Below are 20,646 nucleotides of genomic sequence, written 5' to 3'. Positions count from 1 at the left end.
GTGGAGCGGGTCAGAATTCTCGCTGCAGAGTTCTGAATCAACTGCAGGCGAGACAGCTCCTTCTTGTTTAGACATGAAAATAAACTGTTGCAGTAGTCCAGACGAGAAGAAACAAACGCATGGATAACAAGCTCCAGACCATGTTGTGACACCATTTTCCAAGTTTAGAGATTTTTCTCAGTTGAAGGTTCTGGTCCTTTATCAAGTATTGTTTTGATTGTTTAAGCGCTTTGTGACCCTGGTCTGGAAAAGCGCTATACAAAAAAATACTTACTTATTACTAAATAAAGAGTGGGACCTAAAAGAGGAACGTTTACACTATATTAGAATAATTAAAATACAGTTTTGTAGTATGTCGTCCAAAGCAAAAAAACTCCATGATCTCAGCGTATTTTTTGGTCGTAAAGTACAGCCCCCATCGGCGGATGGGTGGGCCCGTGTGACGCTCTTTTTCTGGGTGAAAGCCCCCTTGTTCTCCCCCCGCTTGTTGCGCAGCCAATTAAATCCCTCGGTCCTGCAAACATGAGCACAGACGCAAACAGTCTCCAGTGGAAGCCGCTGACCGGATCTCCTTCCCGGGTGTAAACAGATTAGATACTCAACGTTGAGTACGTCGTTTTTAAATAAAAAAAACGCGTCGAAATCCTGGAGTATCTGACTCTTCCAGGGAGATCGGGGGACATTTTTGGTTCGGTTCGGTGAGGCGGTGCTAATGGCAGAGCAGCAGAGGACGGAGCCGGACGCGCCGGCGGCGACTGGAACGCGGACCGGTCGAGCCGCGGCTCTGGCCCGGCTGCTGCACGCAGAGAGCTGCGAGTTGCTGCAGTTATACGTGAGTTTTGCACTGCCAGGTCGTCACTCCCCCCTTTGGTTACCAGGCACGCAGTAGCGGTTCGCTTGTGCTGGGACAGCTAGCTACCTGCTGCATCCCTGAAAGAGGAGGGATTTATTATATTATGATGGTTTTATTGCGATTTAACTGTTATATAAATCTAACGTGTTTACATGTGCAATGTGTATGATGTGGTCCAGATCGAAAACCTGTACTAAACAACCACCTCAATAAGTGTGATACTCCCACATCCCTCCTAGGGCCTTCTATTGGAGTGTGCATTCATTCATCCATCAACATAATTTCCTTTATTTTTGTATTTTATTTTTATTTTTCAACCAAAGACAGTCACACTTCTGCATCACATTGAGCCAGGAAAATCCTCATCCTTTGCTTCTCCTTTTCAGAAAGAGAGGGAGACCTTCCTGGCGGACCACACCCCAGATGGCGGCCGTATGGTGGCCCTTTCCCAGGAGAGCCAAGAGCCCAGTACTGAGGAGCAGGTGCAGTTGTTGCACTTGGCTCTGCGACAGTGTTTAGGCCTTATCCACTGTGTTATCCAGAAGGAAGAAGAAGAGTGGGGGGAGCTTGAAGGAGAGTACGAATTCTTAAGGAAGAGTGTGCGCTTACGTCTGGAACACTTGCTCCACAACACCAAAGATCTGGTGGGGTCCGATGAAATGGCTGTCTCCCCTGATATGCAATGTACAGAGGTATTTTTTTTATTTTTATATTGACACCGATATACAGTAGTTCACCTCAAATACTCAATCGTCTTTATTTTGTGTGGTCCAAAGGTCACAAAGTGCTATTTGGCTGTACTTTTGCAGCCCAGGGCCTACTTTTTATTATTAGTATTACCCACCACTATTTCAAGTATTTATTTTATCCCTTAAAATAAATCAGAAAAAGTAGTTCATTATAAGGTTCAGTCGCTGCCATAATGATCTTCTACAGACCTTGTTAGCAGTTTACGATTTCTAGATCCAGCCTCGTCATTCCTCTCGTACCAATGACGAGAAACAAAGTATTGTTGTCCAGAGTACGGCCACTGAATAAATGTTTCACATTTTTCTCAATGATTGTTGTCTGCATTTTACCAGTAGATCAACAATATCTGACAGACCAGCGTAAGTGGCAATAAAAAGTCACTTAAATTACTTCTCCATCACTCATATGGTCAGTTAAAGTTCCCGGAGCCAATGATGAGTTCAGGTTTTTTTGGACTGAGCAGATGGTATTATATTGACAGTCCTTGCTGCATTATGTTTATTAATACAACAAACTAGTTTTAATGCTCCTACTTTAATTTTTAAAATATAATGCAAAGATGTAAATTGGAGCCTAATCGGTCCCAATTGGCTGGTGACTCAAAATGGCAGGTTCTGATGACAAGCAATGGTGTCTAAAAAAGTTGCGTATATTATTGAGTTCTGTCTGATGGATATCTTGTTTTTTTTAGATTAGAGATCGGTCAGGTTATAGGTCAGGTTTTGATTAAAAAAATTCAAATAAAACCGCAACCTACCTTTAACAATGTATCATATATTGCGGGCTTTGTTATCTTCATTTTTAAATCTATGAGCACATGCAGGAAATTGAGGAAACTGAATGAACTCAAAGATAAGTGGGATCCTTCCTGCTCGTTCTAACTTCAATCATACATAAAATTGTATAAATTAGACTGTCAGGTTTATAATCTGTTGTTTTGAGCAGCTGTTCTGTTGAAAACTTACATCAGGGCAAGAGTGTCCTTTAAACGGCATTTTATACTCCTCCTGTTATCTTTAAATTAAAATTTAATTTGACAATATAAGAGTAAATTCACCATTGGCTACTTTATAAAAAAATGTATATCTTAAAAATGAATGTGATTGTGATTGTGGGCCAGGTCCTGGAAGAACAATACCTCATTGGCTGAACTGTGCAACTATTTTTTTATTTATCCTTGCAGAAGAATTGATACTGACTTCTGACCTTTTTTTTTACAGTTGAACAAGAATCAGAAGTCAGTATTCAGATGGAAACCACAGAATGTATATATATCAATATATATATGTACATTTTTTTTTCACTTTTGTGTAGCAACAGAATTGCTTTTGAAACGTTCATTTGAAGGAAAATAAAATAAAGAAAATTTTAATTAATAATTCATTAATTCAATTCTGAAAAAAAATGACTGAAAAAAAAACTCCATGATAAATTGAAAAAAAACAGCAACCTCGAGTAATGGTTTCCAATTGTATTTATACACACGGGCCTAAATATTCTATTACTTCATGTAATGGCCTGATTTCATTTTATTTTATGAAGTAAGAACAGTTTGTTTTAGATATTCCTAAGATGGAGTGGAGCTCCATCGAAATTGCAGCCTAAGCGATTTAACATTTGTGGTTGAAACGGCATTTTGGCACAATACATTTTGTGATGCAACAAGGAGATGAACATCCTCTTGGTGTTCTTTTAACAAAGGAGCAATCACACATACAACAATAATAATAGAAAACAGCTGTAACCCCCAAAAACAAACATATCCACGTGAGGCATACAAATTATACCATGAGGTCTGGCATTTGAGGATCTTGGTCGACTTCACTTTTTCAGTCAGGTCCTATTTAAGCGATTTCTTGACCGAGAATAGGTGTGGCAGTAATCAGGCCTGGGCTCAGCTGGAGAACTTTGTCACACAGGGCCATGAGCGTTTCATTTTTCTCTCCCTTAATAATAAAAACCTTTATTTAAAACTCCATTTTGTGTTTATTTGCGTTGTTTTTGACTTGTTCTTAAATTCGATTTGATACGCTTGAGCGTGACAAACATTTTAAAACATATGTATATAAAATGTACTCGATGGTTTGGTCTCCATTTTAACAAGACATCGGGTCACAACCCACAGGCACTACATATTCTCTCCTTTTGTACAGGAAGTGGATGGCGCCGGCGGAGGATTCGGCCTTAAAATCTGGACCTACCGGGTGCTGCTGGAACTGATCCACTGGACCGACCACGCTGTACAGACACTCCACATCCTACACACGGAGAGCGGAGGAGCACAAGAAATCTAATCTTTGTGCGACTCCCAAAACCATCTGTGAATGGACTTACTCAGCCACCTCTATATAGATAAAGCGTTCGTGAATACTAGAGGTCAACTAACATAGCTAAGCCCCTCTAACAAAGATCTATACACAGCTTCCCCCAGACACTGGTATTTCCACAGTAAGCGCTAGAATGAACTCCAGTTTGATGTTGTGGCTGTTTTCTCAAACAACAACGTGTGCAGCCTGAATAACGGTATGAGGTTTGTGCTGGAGTGACGTTAGGCCAGCCTTTTATATACAGTGAGTGAATTGTTTTGTTGTATGTGTTTCACTACTTACACTTCATTTGAAATATTTCTAACCTGCAAGAATGTAGCCAGAAATCAAAGACTGATAAACTGTGACTGTGTAGCGATTAACTGTTTTAATAGCTTTACGAATACATCTAATCAGAAAGATTTAAAAAAAAAAAAAAAAAAAGAAGAAAGAACTTGTTTGAATAGACTTGAGACTCGTGCTCTTCATCGAGATGAAGTTTCATCACTGCTGCTATGGTCAACAGGTTCTCCTGATGTTTTACTTGAATGTGCTGCTACACTGACAAACGTGCTTTTAGAGCGGTGTACCCTAAAGCTTATTTTTCTGTGTTAACTAAAGGTTATCATTGGTGATTAATAGGGTATTAATAGCCACCTGACGTCAGACTGAGAACTGCTGAGTTTGATTTTAAAGTTGGATGCTTGAGTTTTTTGATGAAAATAACAATCAATGTTATCATGTATGGCTGAAGAATGTGACCTGCTTCCTCACAGTTACCAACAGGAGACTATGAAATTATTAAAACTGTGACTCCTCATTTCTTCTAATGTCTTTGCTTGAATTTATTAAGGTTCACTTTTCAGATAGGACCTAATAAAGAAATGTTCTAACTTATAATTTTGCCTTAATTGGCAATTAATTGTTAATGAAATATAGTATTAGTAAATAGTCATTATTCTTTCAAAATGGTTTTAATATATATATAAACTGTATATATTGATCCATAATAGGGCCACGATAGAGAAAACCAGAACTCTCTAATTATGTCCATTTTTTACTTTGTAAATTTGTCCATTTCCACGAAATGTGTTGATGAAGCGTGAATTATATTTTTTATATGAAAATAGACCATCTATTCTTCTGTCTAGGATGTTTCAGCATGCAACTCATGTCCAGTGCTACCATCAAAATGGCATGACGGAATTAACCTTTTGGCACACAAGCTAATCCTCTCTCACTGTTAGTATCCCAGACCACTGTCCGATGATGTGCGAGTAACACCCTGACATCATGAATTTTTCATTCCAACCTATTGTCTGGGTAAAGTCAGCCATGGCTCCTGCTGCTATATCTTCAACATAACCATTTTTAAAACACAGGTGCAAACCTGTTCTGTTTTGATACTTTTGATATCATTATTGTGAAACTTCACTTCTGGTTCATTCCCTGACAGGCTATTTTGTTGCAAAGATGAATAAATAAAATACAAAAGATCAACAATTTGTAATTTTAACCTCTTAGTTCATGGGCAACAGTGATTTCCTATTTTAAAGAATGCCATTTATAGACTTGAACTGTGTCCCCTGAGCTTGAGTATTAAGAATGATTGTATCTTCCAGGCATCAATGGGGCAGTGATGGAGACTGACATAAGCAATAGTGGTTATGGTGATGGGATGTAGTGCACACTGAAATAAATGGCTGCAGTCGCACAGCAAGAATCGATCTGAGCTCAAGGGAACTATTTGAGGAAATGTTTCTTTCTATGTGGTATTCTACCTATAAAACACACATACAGTAGGTCATTTGTTGACTCCATCTGTTTAAAGACCTGACGCCTTTCATTGCCCCCTAATACAGCCATTAAGGGAGATCAGAAAAGAAGGAAACCTAATACGAGAATAAGACTTTGTGCGATGTGTCATATTGAGGCGATAATAAAATGATTCCCCATTTTATCACCGAGACTCGAAGGATGTGGAGCCGCGCATGCGCACAGTGCGTCTATTCAGAGCAGCGAGAGGAAAGGGAGTCTTAATGGCGGAGAACGTTCGGTCGCCTTTCGACTACCGGGAGCCACCGACCCTCGACAGCGACGGGGACGGGGGGAAACCGCCGCCGTCGCGGGGGTGAGTGAGGACGACTGTTTAGGAGATTTAAGCGTCGGAGTTTTTCTTCCCGGCATGCTTGAGCCCAATATGTGAGCTCGTTTGTTTAGCGGACCCCATTATTCTTCAGGATATTTTCCCAGAGCAGCTGGGTGGGCTGGCAGTATCTATTTATTTTTTACATGTCAGCCATTGCAAAATGGATCACATTTCTGTATTGTGTCCCTTTTTCTTGGAGCGTTTATCTTTTTCGGTATTTTGACGTAACGCTACACTAGCTGTTGTGGCTAAATGGTTAGCTTTAGCCTGCATGCTAGCATCCGTCCGACAGATACATTATAAGAAAACTGCTCTTTTACGCTCACCTGCTCAATGCATGCTTATGTGTTTAAGATAAATTCCAGATAATCCTAAAAATGTCCTCAAACTCATGTTACCATTTCAGGAAATTACCTATTTATTTATTTACTTATCAATGTATTGTGAATGTGTAATCATAACACTGTTTACGTAGGTATGTGTGTGTAACATTTTAAATATCTATATGATTTATATGAAACCCCTATATTCATGTTTTTCTTTTTCCTTTGATAAAACCTATTCCACCTCCTTAATAATAGGCAATAGGGTTCAATATTTAGTTGTAAACCTTTTTTCTAAATGCCACTTTTAAATGCCATAACTTGCTTAATATTTACCTCATTTTAATATGGTTGGTATCATAAACAACGAAACAATTGGGCTTCAGTATAATAATGATGTTATTATTCCTTATAAATTAATTTAGGTTAAACTAGAAAAGGTGGCTCTCAAAATATGCATAGAAAAAGCATATTAATTGCCCAGATTGAACAAACAAGCCATAGGTTCTTTAAATTTACAGGAAAGGAAACATAAAGCACAGTTACTATTTATTATGAATTTATAAAAATTCATGAAATTTGTGTTGTGACGGAAAATTTCAGTAAACATGGATGGTGGTCGCACTTGAAAATGTTGCCAGAGATTTGTGGCAGCAAATACACACATACCTCGTATAACATTTATATCGTGGTTTTGTAATTTACCTATCTTTTAGTTTATGTAATTATATGTATGGTTGCAAATATTGAGAGTGAATTTCAGCCACTGTACATTGTTGCAAAATAGCACCCCATTTTTAATTTACACTCTACAGCCTAGTTTAGGATGGACCCGGCAGGGGGAAAAAATCCCTTTGTCATCCATGTTTTTCCTAATATTTATGTCTTTTATCTTGCGTTCATCCCACTACTATTCATTTTTAAGGTAAGGTAAGGTAAAACTTTATTGATCCCTCAGGAGGTCTCCTTCGGGAAATTGTTTTTTCCAGTAGCCAGCAATTTTTCATAAACAATAAAAAATAATACATAAAAAATAAAATAAGAAAAGAACATAAGAGGAAGAACAAGATGACACAATCTAAGTATAAAGATAAAGACAAAGAACATAGAGTCAAAGAAAACAACAAAGACAAAGGATACAAAGACTAACATGGAACAGAACATCCAGATACTCTCACTCCACTCCTGCCCCCAAACTCAGAATTGTACAATTTAATAGCCAGAGGGATGAATGAGTCCCTGAGTCTATTTGTTTTGCACCTGGGTAGGAGCATCCGTGCACTCATTCTGCTTCTCTGCTCACTGATGACAATGTTGAGAGGATGACTGTCATCATCCATGATGGACAGTAGTTTGTTCAATGATCTCCTCTCAGCAACTGTCATCAGTGAGTCCAGCTTCATTCCAACCACAGAGCCAGCCCTCCTGATCAACCTGTCCAACTTGTTGACACTCCTCTTGGACACATTTCCACCCCAACACACCACAGCATAGAACATGACACTGGCCACCACAGACTGGTAGAACATGCAGAGGAGCTTCTTGCAGATTTTAGATGATCGAAGCCTCCTCAGAAAGTACAGTCTACTCTGAACCTTCTTATATACATGGTCTGTATTGCAGGACCAGTCCAGTTTACTGTCCATCCACACACCGAGGTACCTATAGTTGTCCACTATCTCCACCTCGTCGCCTCTGATGGACACTGGACGTGGCTTTGTCCTGGACCTCCCGAAGTCCAAGACCAGCGCCTTGGTCTTTGAGGTGTTCAGCTGCAAGTCGTTCCTCTCACTCCAGTCCACAAAGTCACTTATCAGACTCCTATACTCGTCTTCGCTGTTGTCCCTGATGCATCCAACAATGGCAGTGTCGTCAGCATACTTCTGACGAGACTCAGCTCTGAGTTGTAGCAGAAGTCTGAAGTGTAGATGGTGAAGAGGAGAGGGGCCAGTACTGTCCCCTGAGGTGCTCCTGTACTGCACACCACAGTGTCAGACTGTTAATGTTGATGTTGTTTTGTTGTGTGATCATGTCCGGCTAACCCATGTTCTTGCTGAGTTCGATAGATGTTTTGTTTTTAATCGCATTGACCACTTCAAAACGCCATTCAATGCCCTCGCCTACATATATAATATGGCAGTTACTTACCTGCTTTTTTTCTTTTTTTTTTAAATTCAGCAACCGAGTGTGTGGGCGGAAAAGAAAGGGGACACCAGTGAAGGTGTGCGACCGAGCTTATGTTACAGAAGATGAGGAGGAAGAGAGCATGTCTGAACACAGCTATAGTCCAGGTACCTTTACCATCTTATAAAAAAATACCCTTATGTTGCAAAGTTAGCCGTCAATAGTCATTAAATCCAAAAGTTTTTGTCTTCAAATTACCGAGCTAACCGAGGTCTTTAAACTTCTTTTCAGGGGACGGCCAATACCCTGAGGGTGCTGAGGATCATTTACACCCACCTGGGAGTCCCTACTATCTTTCAGACCCGACCCAGCTCTGGTAAGTTAATTTTTTTTCCGTTTTAAAACAGGTGACCTGCATTATTACTAGGTATGCACCTAACAAACATTGCTAAGCAAAGTGGAAGGTTTAATAAGATAAAATGCTTGACCAAATACTGAATGGGGTTTCTCATTAGATTTTCTTAAATTCTATCATTTTAACTTGTTTTCAGTATTTCATCTTGTGTATTAATTTAGGCTCCATTTAATGCTTCAAAGGCAGTTTTATAACAAATTAAAACATGTTGGCAAAAAAAAAAAGCTTTGTAATTGTGATGAAAGTCCACTTCCAAAAGGAACTGGACCAGATAAATATGCTAATATATTTATTGTTTATTTTAAATCTACCGTCAAACATTAATTTTAGGTGTTTTCGTATAATGCAAACCTCCAATAACAAAAAGAAAATGCTTGATGTCAAGAGGCTGCAGTCACACACATGACCAGATTTATTTTATTTTATGTAATTCAATAAAAAAAAATCCTTAAGGAAACCTGAATCTTAATTTGTCATCAGGAGGCAGGAGCAAGATGGACCCCTTCTAAATGCTGCATTAGTATGTACAATGGCCATACATACTTATGCTGATGTTCAGATGGCATCAATTTACTTGGTGTAAATAGATTATTCATATGTAGTTAACACGTGCGTCTAGGTGTGATTCAATACATCTCTAATTTTAATCAGAAGTGACAGTATTGATGAAAGATAAAATAAATTACCTCTTGTTTTATTATTACCTCTTATTATTTTTTTAAGCTTTTCTTAATGGTTTTCTTCTGTGCCGTAATTACAATTTCTCGATTTTTGCTTTCCAGTGTACCTGAACTTGGAGAAGATGGTGCAGGTGGCGTAAGGGGTCCAGTTCTCTTCCATCCTCCACCCAACTGCAGAATTCGTGAGGTGCACTGTGGGACACAGGTGCGTTTGGTTGTCATAGCGATTAGAGACATTGCAAAAGGAGAGGAGATCACCGTGGACTATAGCTTGACTGATTGGGGAGAAAATGGCTTGGTAAGAAATGAAACAAATTAACGCAGGCTCACATTTTAGTTGCAAATGATGCTTACCTTGTCACTGACTGTCTCACTAGGAGGATGAAGGTGGCCCCCATCCCCTCTCACTTTCCGTTTCTGACTATCTTACCCCATCTTGGTCATTGTCACCCTCCTCCTCCCCGCTTACCCACTCTGAACCATCTGACTCGGATCGTGAAGACTACGAGGAGGAAGAGGATGATGACGATGATGACGATGAAGAGGAAGAAGAAATGGAGGAGATAAGGGGTAGAATGCTTCGCCGCCGCAAGAAACGCAAGATCCCAACTGCAGGAAGTTCGAAGAAGAAGAGCACACCCACTTCCTCTAGAGGGCCTGGCCGTCCTTGTTCATCCTTCTCTCGCCCTGCACCGGTCGGGCCTGGCTCTAGATCTCATTCCCACAACCCTCTTGCCCCCCCAACCACCAACATCAATAATAACATAAACATAAATATCGGTAGCTCTAGTGGTGCCACCGTCAGCCGAAGGCAGCATTGTGCTTATTGTGGACGTCACTTTCGTTCTCTTGCACGCCATCTGGAAAAGCATCACGCCAACCAGCCTGAAGTTCGAGCGGCTTTAGAGCTTGCTCACTCACAAGGCTCTGCAAATGGCAGCTCCTCGCACCCTCATTCCTCTGCAGCTCATAGCCATTCCTTTGGCGTCCCACAATCTTCAAGCCCTGGTCCACCCTCACTCTTCGCAAGTGAAAGGGAGTCCCCAGTCACCCGGTCCAGCCCAGGGGCTGTTTCATTTTCCCTCTCGCTTTCACCCCCTGCCTCGGCTCCACCAGCAACAAGCAAAAGGGGATCAAAACGAACGGCAGCCCAGATGATGGCCCAAGTTAAAAGCCCATCACCTCCACCTACCCCTAGAAGGGGCAGAAGAATGAAGAAAGAAAAGAAAGAAGAGCAACAAATTGTGGAGTTTGAGACCCCAAAGTACCAAGAGGAATTGGTACCGCCTCCAACACCTGAGCCAAACATAGACCCAGAGGAGGATTTGGAGCTAAGTCTAGAGGCAGAGGCTGATGTACCAGATGAAAAAGATGCAGAAATAGTGAGGTAGGAATTACTTAATTTAAATAAATGCATCCTTTTTACACAGTTATAATGATGATGTTTTTCTGTCTTTCTAGCGCACAGAGACAACACATTTCACCACTGCTTGGATCACTTTCCTGTCTGGTCCTCTACCTGCGCCAACAGCAGCACTCTTCATTCATTTCTTTAACCCGGTCGCCTCACTCGGCCGAGGCCTGGCGACAGCTGTGCCACTCCAGCCTATCGCTGCTTATTCTTTTTAATCGCCATCGTGAGTGCGAGGTTGCGAAACTGACTGTTCAGGATTACCACAAACGGAGCACCCCTCAGGCTAGCACAGGCAACAGCTCTCCCTCCAGCATGGAAGCCCTCCTTTCACCGTTTGAGAGGCAGGTGCTTTGTCATCTTCCACGTGCAAGTGTGCTGGGAAAACGTGGTCGCATCCAACCACTTATTCTTCCACCTCATTGCGAGTCTTGCCTAGATCTGCTACTGCAAACCAGTCCCAATGTGGGCGTCGACCCAGACAGCCCCTATGTATTTTCCCGCCCATATCATTCACCCACTACGCCCCTACGTGGAACAGACCTGTTAAGGAACCAGGCACGAGCTAGTGGTGCCAAGAACCCTGGAGCGATGACGGCAACCCGCAGTCGCCGCCAGGTTGCCATCCTCACACAGCTGCTACTGTTGGAGGAGGGTGAGGAGGACAACACCACAACAAAACGGCTGGAGGACTTCTTGGAAAATGAGTACCATGTTACACAAAACTGCTCGACAATAACACAAGATCCTGCACTGATGGGAAGTGTGGGCCGTGTGGTGCTGTATGGTGAGAAAGAGGGTGTGCTTTTCCGAGGCATGAGCTTGCAGCACATCTGCCTGGAGTTGGATGGTAAATATTCGCATGAGAAATATCTAACATTAAGAATAATTTTTTTTTTTTTTTCATTTTTAAGAGGAAGTTCGCTATGTTGTTTAATTTAGTTTAAATATGAGTCATGTTAAAAAAAATGTGAACTTGCTTTTCTATTGTATTCAGATGAGTAGCACTATAATTGTAGTTCTACTTTTTTCTGTTACATTTTGAAGGTTGGAGGAGGTTGAATCATCTCTTATTGATGCCAACATTTTTTTTTCTATTTAAAACCAGATATATATTTAATCATAAATTGCATTGTCACCGCATGTGTCGTCACTGTTTTTTCCAATTAAGTGTTGCAAATAAGTAAAGCAAATATCCCATGTAAAAAGTGTTGTGGATACGACAACAGAAAAATGTTCAAAGTTTGTACAAGATACAGCTGTAAATGTTTCCGAGTGTATTTGCTGAATTCTGAATTATCTTTCTAACAGTAATGTCTGGCAACTCTGGGGACTCGTTTTCAGAAGAATCTGAGGCTGAAGAAGTAAAAGAAAGAGAAAAGGAAAAGGAAAAGGAAAAGGTTAAGGAGAAGGTGGAAGTGCCGGTAAAGAAGAAAAGACCCGGGAGGCCACCCGGAAAGAAGAAGGCACCCAAGGCTTCAGTGGCCAGAACACCTAAAGCTACCACCAATAGGAGAAGTGCACCACAAAAGTCGGGTACGTTAAATGATGAGATATTTAAGCCGTATCTACTTCTTAGTTTAATGAACATGTGTATATATATCTAGCAGCCTTATAATTTGTTTATGGCGTGACTGTACAGTTGAACATAAGTTTTTCTTACAGGCAAACGTGGAGTCCTGAAGCGTCCATGGTCAGAAGCAGAGCGTGTAGCCGTGGAAACCCATCTAAACAGAAATCTCATGGAGCTACGAGTGCCTGCCAAGGCTGATTGTGAACGTTGTCTAGAACTATGTCCAATGCTGGTGAGCAATCATCGAGACTGGAGAGCAATCAAATTTTATGTGCACAACCGTATCCAGCTGCTGAAGAAGCAGGAAAGGAGGGAAAGCGCTGCAGCTCTCTGCTAGTGCATAAGGACTTGCAAAAAAAAAAAAAAAAAGATGCACCATAAAATATATCGGCAATCAAAGTGCGAACCCTTGTTCGATGATTTATGTACATTTCAAGAATATGCTCTGCCATTCCTTAATCAAAGAGGTGATTAATCAAACTTAAAGAAAACTGACAGTGTTTCTACTTTCCAAGGCAAATGTCAGTTATAAAAAAAAAAAGTGTTTTATTTATTTTTTCATTTTATTTGCTACTTTATTGTGGGAAAGAATCTCCGATTGAATACAATTCCATTTTACATTCTCAACATGGATACAGTCTATCTCTTATTCTCTTTCATTTTTTTCTTAACTGAATGCTGTTTAAGAATTCTGATTGTGCAATGCATCAGAGGAACGGAGAAACAAGTGTTAACCTGTAAATAATACATTTAATTGGCTGTGTGTACACATACAATTTAAGCTCATCCTTCATTGTCTTGAACCAGGTTATTAAATCTGTCATTGTCATTGTGAAAATAGTGAACTGTTCATCAAAACCCAGCTGCTTGAATTTCCTGTCCATATGAATATTCATAAAGTCTTGTTCACAACGTATAAACGGTCATATCCCCGTAAAGATGGTTGCGAGTTTCACATTTGTATCGTTGGTATGATGTGCATACTGTAAATACTTCCCATGCCAATTAAAGTGTATGACTGTTTTTATAAATATGTTGTGTGATTTACATTTTGTTACGGGTGCAAGGTACAGTTTAAATTGTCGCGTTTACAAAAATATGAACTAAAACGTCCAGTAAGGCCGTCAAATTATCACGTGATCAAGCCTCGCACTGCAGCCCGGATGTTGACATGGTTGCGGACAAAGTAAAAGCGGAAATTGGGATAAATTGTTACTAGCAAGTGGAATATGATCGATTAAAAACAAAAATAATGAAGCGCTTATGTACCTCTATTATTACAAATACCAATCTGCATAGTAAATCGGCCTGTATTCTAATAAATATCGATCTTGGATCTTATTTTTAAAATACTGAACCGGAAATGGATCTTTAAAGGTCTAGCTTTCAGGATCTCCGATCTGGAACTAGTTTCTGACATTTAGTTTGACATGGACCGAGGTGTGTTGACCATTCGGAAACAATAGATATTATTTTCTATAGCCAGCTACTAGTATAGAAATACAACATGGCAAATTTATTTCTCCCCATGTTAGCTAAATCGTGCTAGTTTGTGTAGCTCCTGCAGAGTTCTGGACCATAGGTTGTTTCTTTTTATTTTTCTACGGTCCTAAACAACCATGTCCGACTCATTTGATTCCGACGAAAACACTCCCTTGCTGAGGGATGATGCAAGCAGGTAAGTCCAGAGTTTGATCGCCACCAAGTTGACCTAAAAAACTCTTCCAATGGCCGTTTGTTTGTCTTTGTTTACAGTAATGAGTCTCTGGATAAAGACTACAACTGTCGCTGGAGATCCATCAGAGTCATGTACTTCACTATGTTCCTCAGCAGTGTGGGTGAGATCTTCACCTGGTCCATGTGTGTCGAGTCACATTTACAGTTGCTGTGTATACAGTTTAGACATGTGATAACAATGTATGTGCACATGTGCTTACAACTTTTATTTATTCACCAGGTTTCACTATTGTCATCACGTCACTCTGGCCATACTTGAAGGAGGTACGTGTGAAAGAGATGGTTATCAATAGTGTCAGCCTTACACCCCAGCTCGGGCTCTGAGGTCTGTGGATCAGAATCTACTGATGGTTCCTCGCACACGGTTCAGGACCAGAGGAGAGAAATCCTTCCAGGCTGTTGCTCCTAAGCTTTGGAACGATCTTCATCTCTCTTTGCGCTTGATGGAGTCTACTGACTCCTTTAAGAAACATCTTAAGACGTTTTTATTTGTTCAGGCTTTTCCTTGATTTTCTGGAACTCCTGTTGTGTTATCAGTTTTATCTTGCCCTTTAAAGTATATACTTTATTGAATATTGTTTTGATTGTTTAAGCGCTTTGTGACCCTGGTCTGGGAAAGCGCTATACAAATAAAAATTACTTACTTACTTACTATATAGAATGAGTTGGTGTCTTCATCTTGGTTGTTTTTTGGATCTACAGGTTGATGGTGATGCAAATGCAAGCTTCCTCGGCTGGGTGGTCGCAGCGTATAGTCTTGGTCAGATGATAGCTTCCCCCTTATTTGGATTCTGGTCAAACCATCGACCATGCAGGGAGCCATTGGTCGTCTCCATATTCATCAACTTGTCTGCCAACATCTACTATGCCTACGCCTACCTGCCCCAAAACAACAACAAGATCCACATCCTCATGGCCAGAGCCTTTGTTGGTTTTGGAGCAGGTACTCCCGATACCTCTTGTCCTAGTTCCTATAGTTTGAATTTGAATCTTCGTTTGTTTATCACAGGTAACGTGGCTGTTGTGAGGTCATACGTTTCTGGTGCAACATCATTAAAGGAGCGGACCAATGCCATGGCCAATATGAGTGCTTGTCAAGCTCTTGGGTTTATCTTGGGACCAGGTAAATACGATGATAAATTAGCCGAAAAGGAACAGTCTCATTTGTGTTTTGTTCATGTGTCAGCTCTACAGGCGGGCCTGTCATTCATTGGTGAAACTGGTTTCATGTTTAAACCGATTCACCTTCAGATCAACATGTACACTGCTCCCGCTTTACTGGCTGCCATGTTTGGCCTCATTAATATCCTGCTGGTTGTCCTTGTACTTAGGTGAGTCTCCTTGTGTATTCTGAGTATTTGTTTAATTCAAATCTCTTGATTTAATTAAAGAATCAATAATAATGTTTTCAATGGGCTCAAAACTGTCAGACAATTGTTCTTATCTTTTCCCTCAATGAATAACTAGATACACAGAGTACTACTTGGATTTCTGGCCCTTAAAGCTAACATTGTATCATAATATTTGTTATGTACTTGACTAAACAACAAGTAACATTAGTAAAAATGTTTCAAAAGCAACTCTGATTTTAATCTTGACCCACAGAGAGTACCGCGTTGATGATGATGGAAGCCATGTTTCTGCCATTAACTACGCAGCAGAAGGTATTTTCAACCAGATTGTTTGACAAATATAAAATGCATTTTAATTGTTTGTTTTTCCTGTGAACTTTTTCAACATTGTTGTATGTGTGGGAAAGTCTTACTTTGTAAAAACAAAATCATTTTAATTCAAGCAGGTATTTAGTAAGTAAAATGGTAGTAAATCAAGTATTTTTCTCACAGACTGCATCTTTGTATATCTAGAGTAGTTAAGTGTGGTATAATTGCTTATTTAAGATCATTTTAGTTTCTTGTCTTCATATTGTTTAAGCATGGTGTTGATGGTGCATTCAGGAACTTTACAAAATATTTGGAATGTTCTCATGTTTCTCAAAACAGCCATTCTCAGATCTCTCCAAGGATGTTCATCATTTATATGGATTAAGGTCAAGGCTCAGGCTGGACACACTTAAAAGTCAAAACTTTATCTCATCAGACCAAAATGTTTTTTTTTCATTGTCTGGGATTCCCCATGCAAAACTCCAGGCAAGCCTTTTCTGAGAAATGGCGTTAGTCTAGCAACTCTACCATGGTTGTCCTTCTGGAAAGGTTCCAAAAGATTCCATCAGCTCTGTCAGTGACCTTCAGGTTCTTGTTAACCTCCCACACTGTGGAACATTTCCTCTCAATCTATGAGTTTAGACAGCAGGGCCAGCTGTATGAAGGGTCTTGGTGTTTCAAAATATCAAGGTTTTCACATTGTCTTTATGGAATATCGTGTGTAGGATTTGAGGGAAAATTACTTCAATCCTACTTGTTGTAGGGCTGGAAGCAAGATACACAGTAGAAGTTGAACAAAAGGGCATCACTACAATATAAAATAGGGATACTTTAAATCAAACTTACACCAGGATCAATCTTAACTACTTCACCTGTAAAACAAACATAAAATGTATCTTAATAATCGGAGGAGATAAAAGATACAGTTACTAACCATGTATTTTTATTTTGTATTATTCCAGACCAAGTTGACATCGATGACATCCCCGAAAACGCTATTGATCCAATAGCAGTTCTGACGTCCAACATCCTTTTCTTTGCAGTCATGTTCATCTTTGCCGTTTTTGAAACGTCTGTATTTTATAGTTGATAGCTGTATTTAAATGTTTCTTTAAAAAAACTGACGAAAGTGTCTTTTCAACATGTAGAATCGCAACACCCCTGTCGATGGATATGTTTGCCTGGACAAGGAAAGATGCTGTTTTGTACAACGGCATCATCATCTGCTGCATTGGGTTTGAATCTATCCTGGTGTTTCTGGTGGTTAAAGTGGCCTCTCAAAGGTATTGACACAAGCTACACATATATTAATTCCTAGACTTAAGAGCACACCTAAAAATAAACCATAACCAGAGTTGTCAAGATCACAATTTACAAGCTTCAAGCTTACGTTTAGTGTCTCTATTTCCATCATCAATACGAAGATTGTTCACCTTTAACTTTAAAGCTGCATCACATGTATTTCTCTTTTTGTGCATGTCCACGATGCACAAGTTGACTGTTCAAAACAAGATTAAACTACCGTCTACCTCAGGACATTATCTCCTCCTTTAGAGCGCCTCCTTTAAAAATCTCTAGATTGGTTGCTTCATGTAATAGTTACAGGAATTAAAGTTGTTGGAAATAAATAGCAGCTTATAGTCTGAACTTTTCGGTAGATGCATCATGTTTTGGATTATTAATTATTTACTGACCCTTTTTTATCTAGGTTTGGAGATCGTCCAGTGTTCCTAGCAGGATTGGCCATTATTTTTTGTGGCTTCTTTATCCTGCTTCCATGGGGAAATAAGTATCCCAAGATCCAATGGGCAGGTAAATTGTCTTTTTTTCTTCTTTTTTTTTAACCAAAACTTAAGAGAGATGTTACTTTAACTGGCTGCGTGTGGGTCTACTCCATTAATATGTTGTTAAAAAAAAGTTGTCTTCCAAACGTCTCAACATTTTTCGAATTGATCGTGAGACATCAATTTGAAAATTGGGCCGAGCCAAAAACATGTTTTTTAAAAGAAAAACACAAAGTGGGTATAGTTGAACTTCATGAAAAGTTTGACTTTGTATATGGAATCCAAAGACTGGCCTTTTAACACCCATTCTGGTCTTTGGTCATCTGGGTTGATTGTCTGACCAAACTCACTAGTGCCCCCTGTTTAACTGTTTAAAAAGTTGATGCTAGTTCACTGATAAAACATTTTAAAACATGCCACATCACAGTTTGATGCTTGATTTCATTCCTTAATTTTCTAATTTCCTACATGTTAAAAAGTGATGTAATCCTGTAATTTAAAGAGGGCCCCTAAGGTTTTAAAACATTTTCTTCTTCTCCGCCTGTAGACGTGGCGAACAACTCGGTTGTCGGTGAAACACCAGTGGTAAACCCACTGTCCAATAGTACGATGGAACCAACCGGCTGTCCTCCTGAGCAGATCTGGTGTCAGTACACGCCTGCCATTCGTCTTGCCCAGTACATCTCCTCCGACATCCTGATTGGAGTGGGATACCCTGCATGCAACGTTATGTCCTACACCCTCTACTCCAAAATACTTGGACCCAAACCACAGGTATGTTTCTTCCCTCCTTCAAGAGAAAAAAACAATGGTTTGTAAAGCGCCTTTCAAAGACCAAGGTCACAAGGCGCTCAAACAATAAAATGATGCACAGTTAAAATACATGCTTTAAAAGGCCAGGACAACATAAAGTCAAAGATGGCAGCCCAAAGATAATTAAGAAAAAGCCTGCTCAAATAAAAGGTTCTTAAGATGCTTCTTGAAGGAGTCAATAGAGTCCGGAAGCGTGTGCGCAGAAGCATCTGCAGATCTTGATCCAGAGCCCAAGGTCGGGTGTAAGGCTGGATCAGATCACTGATGGAAGGAGGAGCCTGACCATGAATAGCTCTGAAAGTTAAAATCAGAATTTTAAAACTGATCCTGAAAGAAACTGGCAGCCAATGCTGAGTTTTAAGGATCGGGGAAATGTGAGTTCTCCTACCAGAGCGGCTCAGAATTCTCGCTGCAGAGTTTTGTATTAACTGCAGGCGAGACAGCTCCTTCTTGTTTAGACACGAAAATGAACTGTTACAATAGTCCAAACGAGAAGACACAAACACATTGATTATCAGCTCCAAATTGTGTTTTGACACCATTTTCCTGAGTTTAGAGAGATTTTCCTCAGTTGAAGGAAACAGGTTTTTTGCAGTGTTGAACTAGAAACATGTCAAATATACATGGATGCAAATACACAGTCTTGTTTTAACCACTTCAGAGCTCTTGCTGATTCAGTGTTGAACGTTGGTTGCATGAATATAATGCTGACATCTGAAGGTTGGGACGCCTGATCTATTTATTGAATGACCATAGCGGTATACAGCTGTTTTTGTATTGACAGCAGTTTCTTATCATTCTGTATCCTCCTCAGGGTGTGTACATGGGATGGCTGACGGCCTCAGGCAGCGGTGCAAGGACCTTAGGACCTGTGTATGTTTCCCAGGTCTACACCCTCCTCGGGCCACGCTGGGCCTTCAGCATTATCTGTGGAATGATGGTCGGGGTGATCGGCCTTCTCTGCGGTGTTTACCACCGACTTATTGCCTTTTCTGTTCGTCATGGAAGGACTATGAATTAACAAGCAACAAACTTTTAAAGGTGACCCCTGAACATGAATCCAATTCTTCCTCCAGAAATCCTGATGTTTAAAAGGAGGTAATTCCACTGAAACTAATGGGTTACTCATAATACTAGAACTAGATTAAGAATGTGAAAGGTCTCATTTTATTCTCAATCACATGAAAAGTCGAGAGCCACCTTTAATACTTAAACATTTCTCATGAATCGTGTTGATGATGAAGAAATTCAGCTTCTTTGTGACTTGTTTGGCTTTCTTTTTAAGTGTGGGAACAATTAAGAAACCAGACAAATTATCACATTTCATTGATGAGCGAGAACGGTATGAAAACAGAAAAGCATAACATGGGACCTTGTTTAAAAAGTTACTTAACATTTGCTGTGAAAATGTTCTCTTGATTTCAAAAATTAACCTTTTTTTATTATCTTTCTTTTTATGTTTTTAATGAATGTCTGCTCTGTTTGTGCATTTTTCTTGTTCGACAAAATGTTATGAACAACTTGATGACAATCATCTTATCGAACCAAAAATCTTTGTCATATGTTAAAACATTCTCTGAGCTAAACCTAAGAATTATGTTGTTGCTTTCATTTAGAAAATGTATCTCAGGAATAAGGAGTTAACGCGTGTTTGCACATCTACTGGACATAATTCTTGTTTATTGATAATTAACAAACTTCTACATTAAAAGTAGAACGTGATTTCTTAAGGTATTCTTTCTTTTTTCATTTTAAGTGTTAGATAATAGTGGTCTACAGTAAGAGTTTGTATCCAAGGTGGAAAAACTGCTTCACTTGCTGGTTTTATCTGCTTTAACCACTTTACTGGGAGATGCAGGTGTTGAGTTTAACACGGCGTCCCTGCTCACTCTCTCCCCCGGGTGATCATACTAGAGTATCTTCAGGTCATTTATTACCACTTCCGAGCAAATGAAATGAAAGCTTGAGGATCTACTGGGCCTCTCTGTGTGACACAGCAATTTTAGCAGTCCATTCGAGAAGAGCTTCCAATCCTGGGCCTCCTTTTAAATCGTTTTCTCCCAACGC

The 20,646-nt window shown here is 39.9% G+C and overlaps 3 protein-coding genes across 4 annotated transcripts; all 3 read left to right on the top strand.

Annotated features, from left to right (window-relative positions):
- The first annotated feature begins 549 nt into the window (after window positions 1-549).
- On the top strand, window positions 550-4,733 carry LOC148082318 (uncharacterized). 2 transcript variants are annotated; one of them, XM_087788162.1, is made up of 4 exons: window positions 550-832; window positions 1,240-1,335; window positions 1,396-1,545; window positions 3,757-4,733. In XM_087788162.1, exons 1-4 carry the CDS (start codon window positions 713-715, stop codon window positions 3,895-3,897), a joined length of 507 nt encoding a protein of 168 aa, XP_087644288.1. In that variant the 5' UTR covers window positions 550-712; the 3' UTR covers window positions 3,898-4,733. The 2 variants fall into 2 exon arrangements, with proteins under 2 accessions (XP_087644288.1, XP_087644287.1); XM_087788161.1 differs by having other exon boundaries at window positions 1,240-1,545.
- A 1,177-nt stretch (window positions 4,734-5,910) lies between these two features.
- LOC148082317 (uncharacterized) lies at window positions 5,911-13,615 on the top strand. Its single transcript, XM_087789483.1, has 8 exons — window positions 5,911-6,040; window positions 8,560-8,672; window positions 8,797-8,881; window positions 9,703-9,898; window positions 9,978-10,987; window positions 11,062-11,861; window positions 12,323-12,547; window positions 12,677-13,615. Exons 1-8 carry the CDS (start codon window positions 5,949-5,951, stop codon window positions 12,919-12,921), a joined length of 2,766 nt encoding a protein of 921 aa, XP_087645609.1. The 5' UTR covers window positions 5,911-5,948; the 3' UTR covers window positions 12,922-13,615.
- Window positions 13,616-13,990: 375 nt separating this feature from the next.
- Window positions 13,991-20,301, top strand: mfsd8 (major facilitator superfamily domain containing 8). The gene is made up of 12 exons (XM_087789481.1): window positions 13,991-14,262; window positions 14,340-14,422; window positions 14,542-14,585; window positions 15,024-15,264; window positions 15,331-15,444; window positions 15,508-15,652; window positions 15,927-15,985; window positions 16,945-17,053; window positions 17,131-17,265; window positions 17,691-17,794; window positions 18,314-18,540; window positions 19,394-20,301. The coding sequence occupies exons 1-12, from the start codon at window positions 14,204-14,206 to the stop codon at window positions 19,598-19,600; spliced, it is 1,527 nt and encodes a 508-aa protein (XP_087645607.1). The 5' UTR covers window positions 13,991-14,203; the 3' UTR covers window positions 19,601-20,301.
- Window positions 20,302-20,646: the final 345 nt, after the last annotated feature.

This window comes from Callionymus lyra, chromosome 4 (assembly GCF_982586985.1).
Source record: "Callionymus lyra chromosome 4, fCalLyr1.hap1.1, whole genome shotgun sequence".
NCBI lineage: Eukaryota > Metazoa > Chordata > Actinopteri > Syngnathiformes > Callionymidae > Callionymus > Callionymus lyra.
Note: the sequence above shows the minus strand (reverse complement) of the source record. Positions and strands in the feature narration are given on the sequence as shown.

Bases quoted from the DNA above. Each gene is read 5' to 3' on its own strand.
- mfsd8 (XM_087789481.1), top strand. From the start codon at position 14,204: ATGTCCGACTCATTTGATTCCGACGAAAACACTCCCTTGCTGAGGGAT. The intron at 14,586-15,023 runs GTACGTGTGAAA...TTGGATCTACAG, and splicing joins TCTGGCCATACTTGAAGGAG to GTTGATGGTGATGCAAATGC. The intron at 17,054-17,130 runs GTCTGTATTTTA...TTCAACATGTAG, and splicing joins ATCTTTGCCGTTTTTGAAAC to AATCGCAACACCCCTGTCGA.
- LOC148082317 (XM_087789483.1), top strand. From the start codon at position 5,949: ATGGCGGAGAACGTTCGGTCGCCTTTCGACTACCGGGAGCCACCGACC. The intron at 8,673-8,796 runs GTACCTTTACCA...ACTTCTTTTCAG, and splicing joins TGAACACAGCTATAGTCCAG to GGGACGGCCAATACCCTGAG. The intron at 11,862-12,322 runs GTAAATATTCGC...TCTTTCTAACAG, and splicing joins CATCTGCCTGGAGTTGGATG to TAATGTCTGGCAACTCTGGG.
- LOC148082318 (XM_087788161.1), top strand. From the start codon at position 713: ATGGCAGAGCAGCAGAGGACGGAGCCGGACGCGCCGGCGGCGACTGGA. The intron at 833-1,239 runs GTGAGTTTTGCA...TCTCCTTTTCAG, and splicing joins GCGAGTTGCTGCAGTTATAC to AAAGAGAGGGAGACCTTCCT. The intron at 1,546-3,756 runs GTATTTTTTTTA...CCTTTTGTACAG, and splicing joins CTGATATGCAATGTACAGAG to GAAGTGGATGGCGCCGGCGG.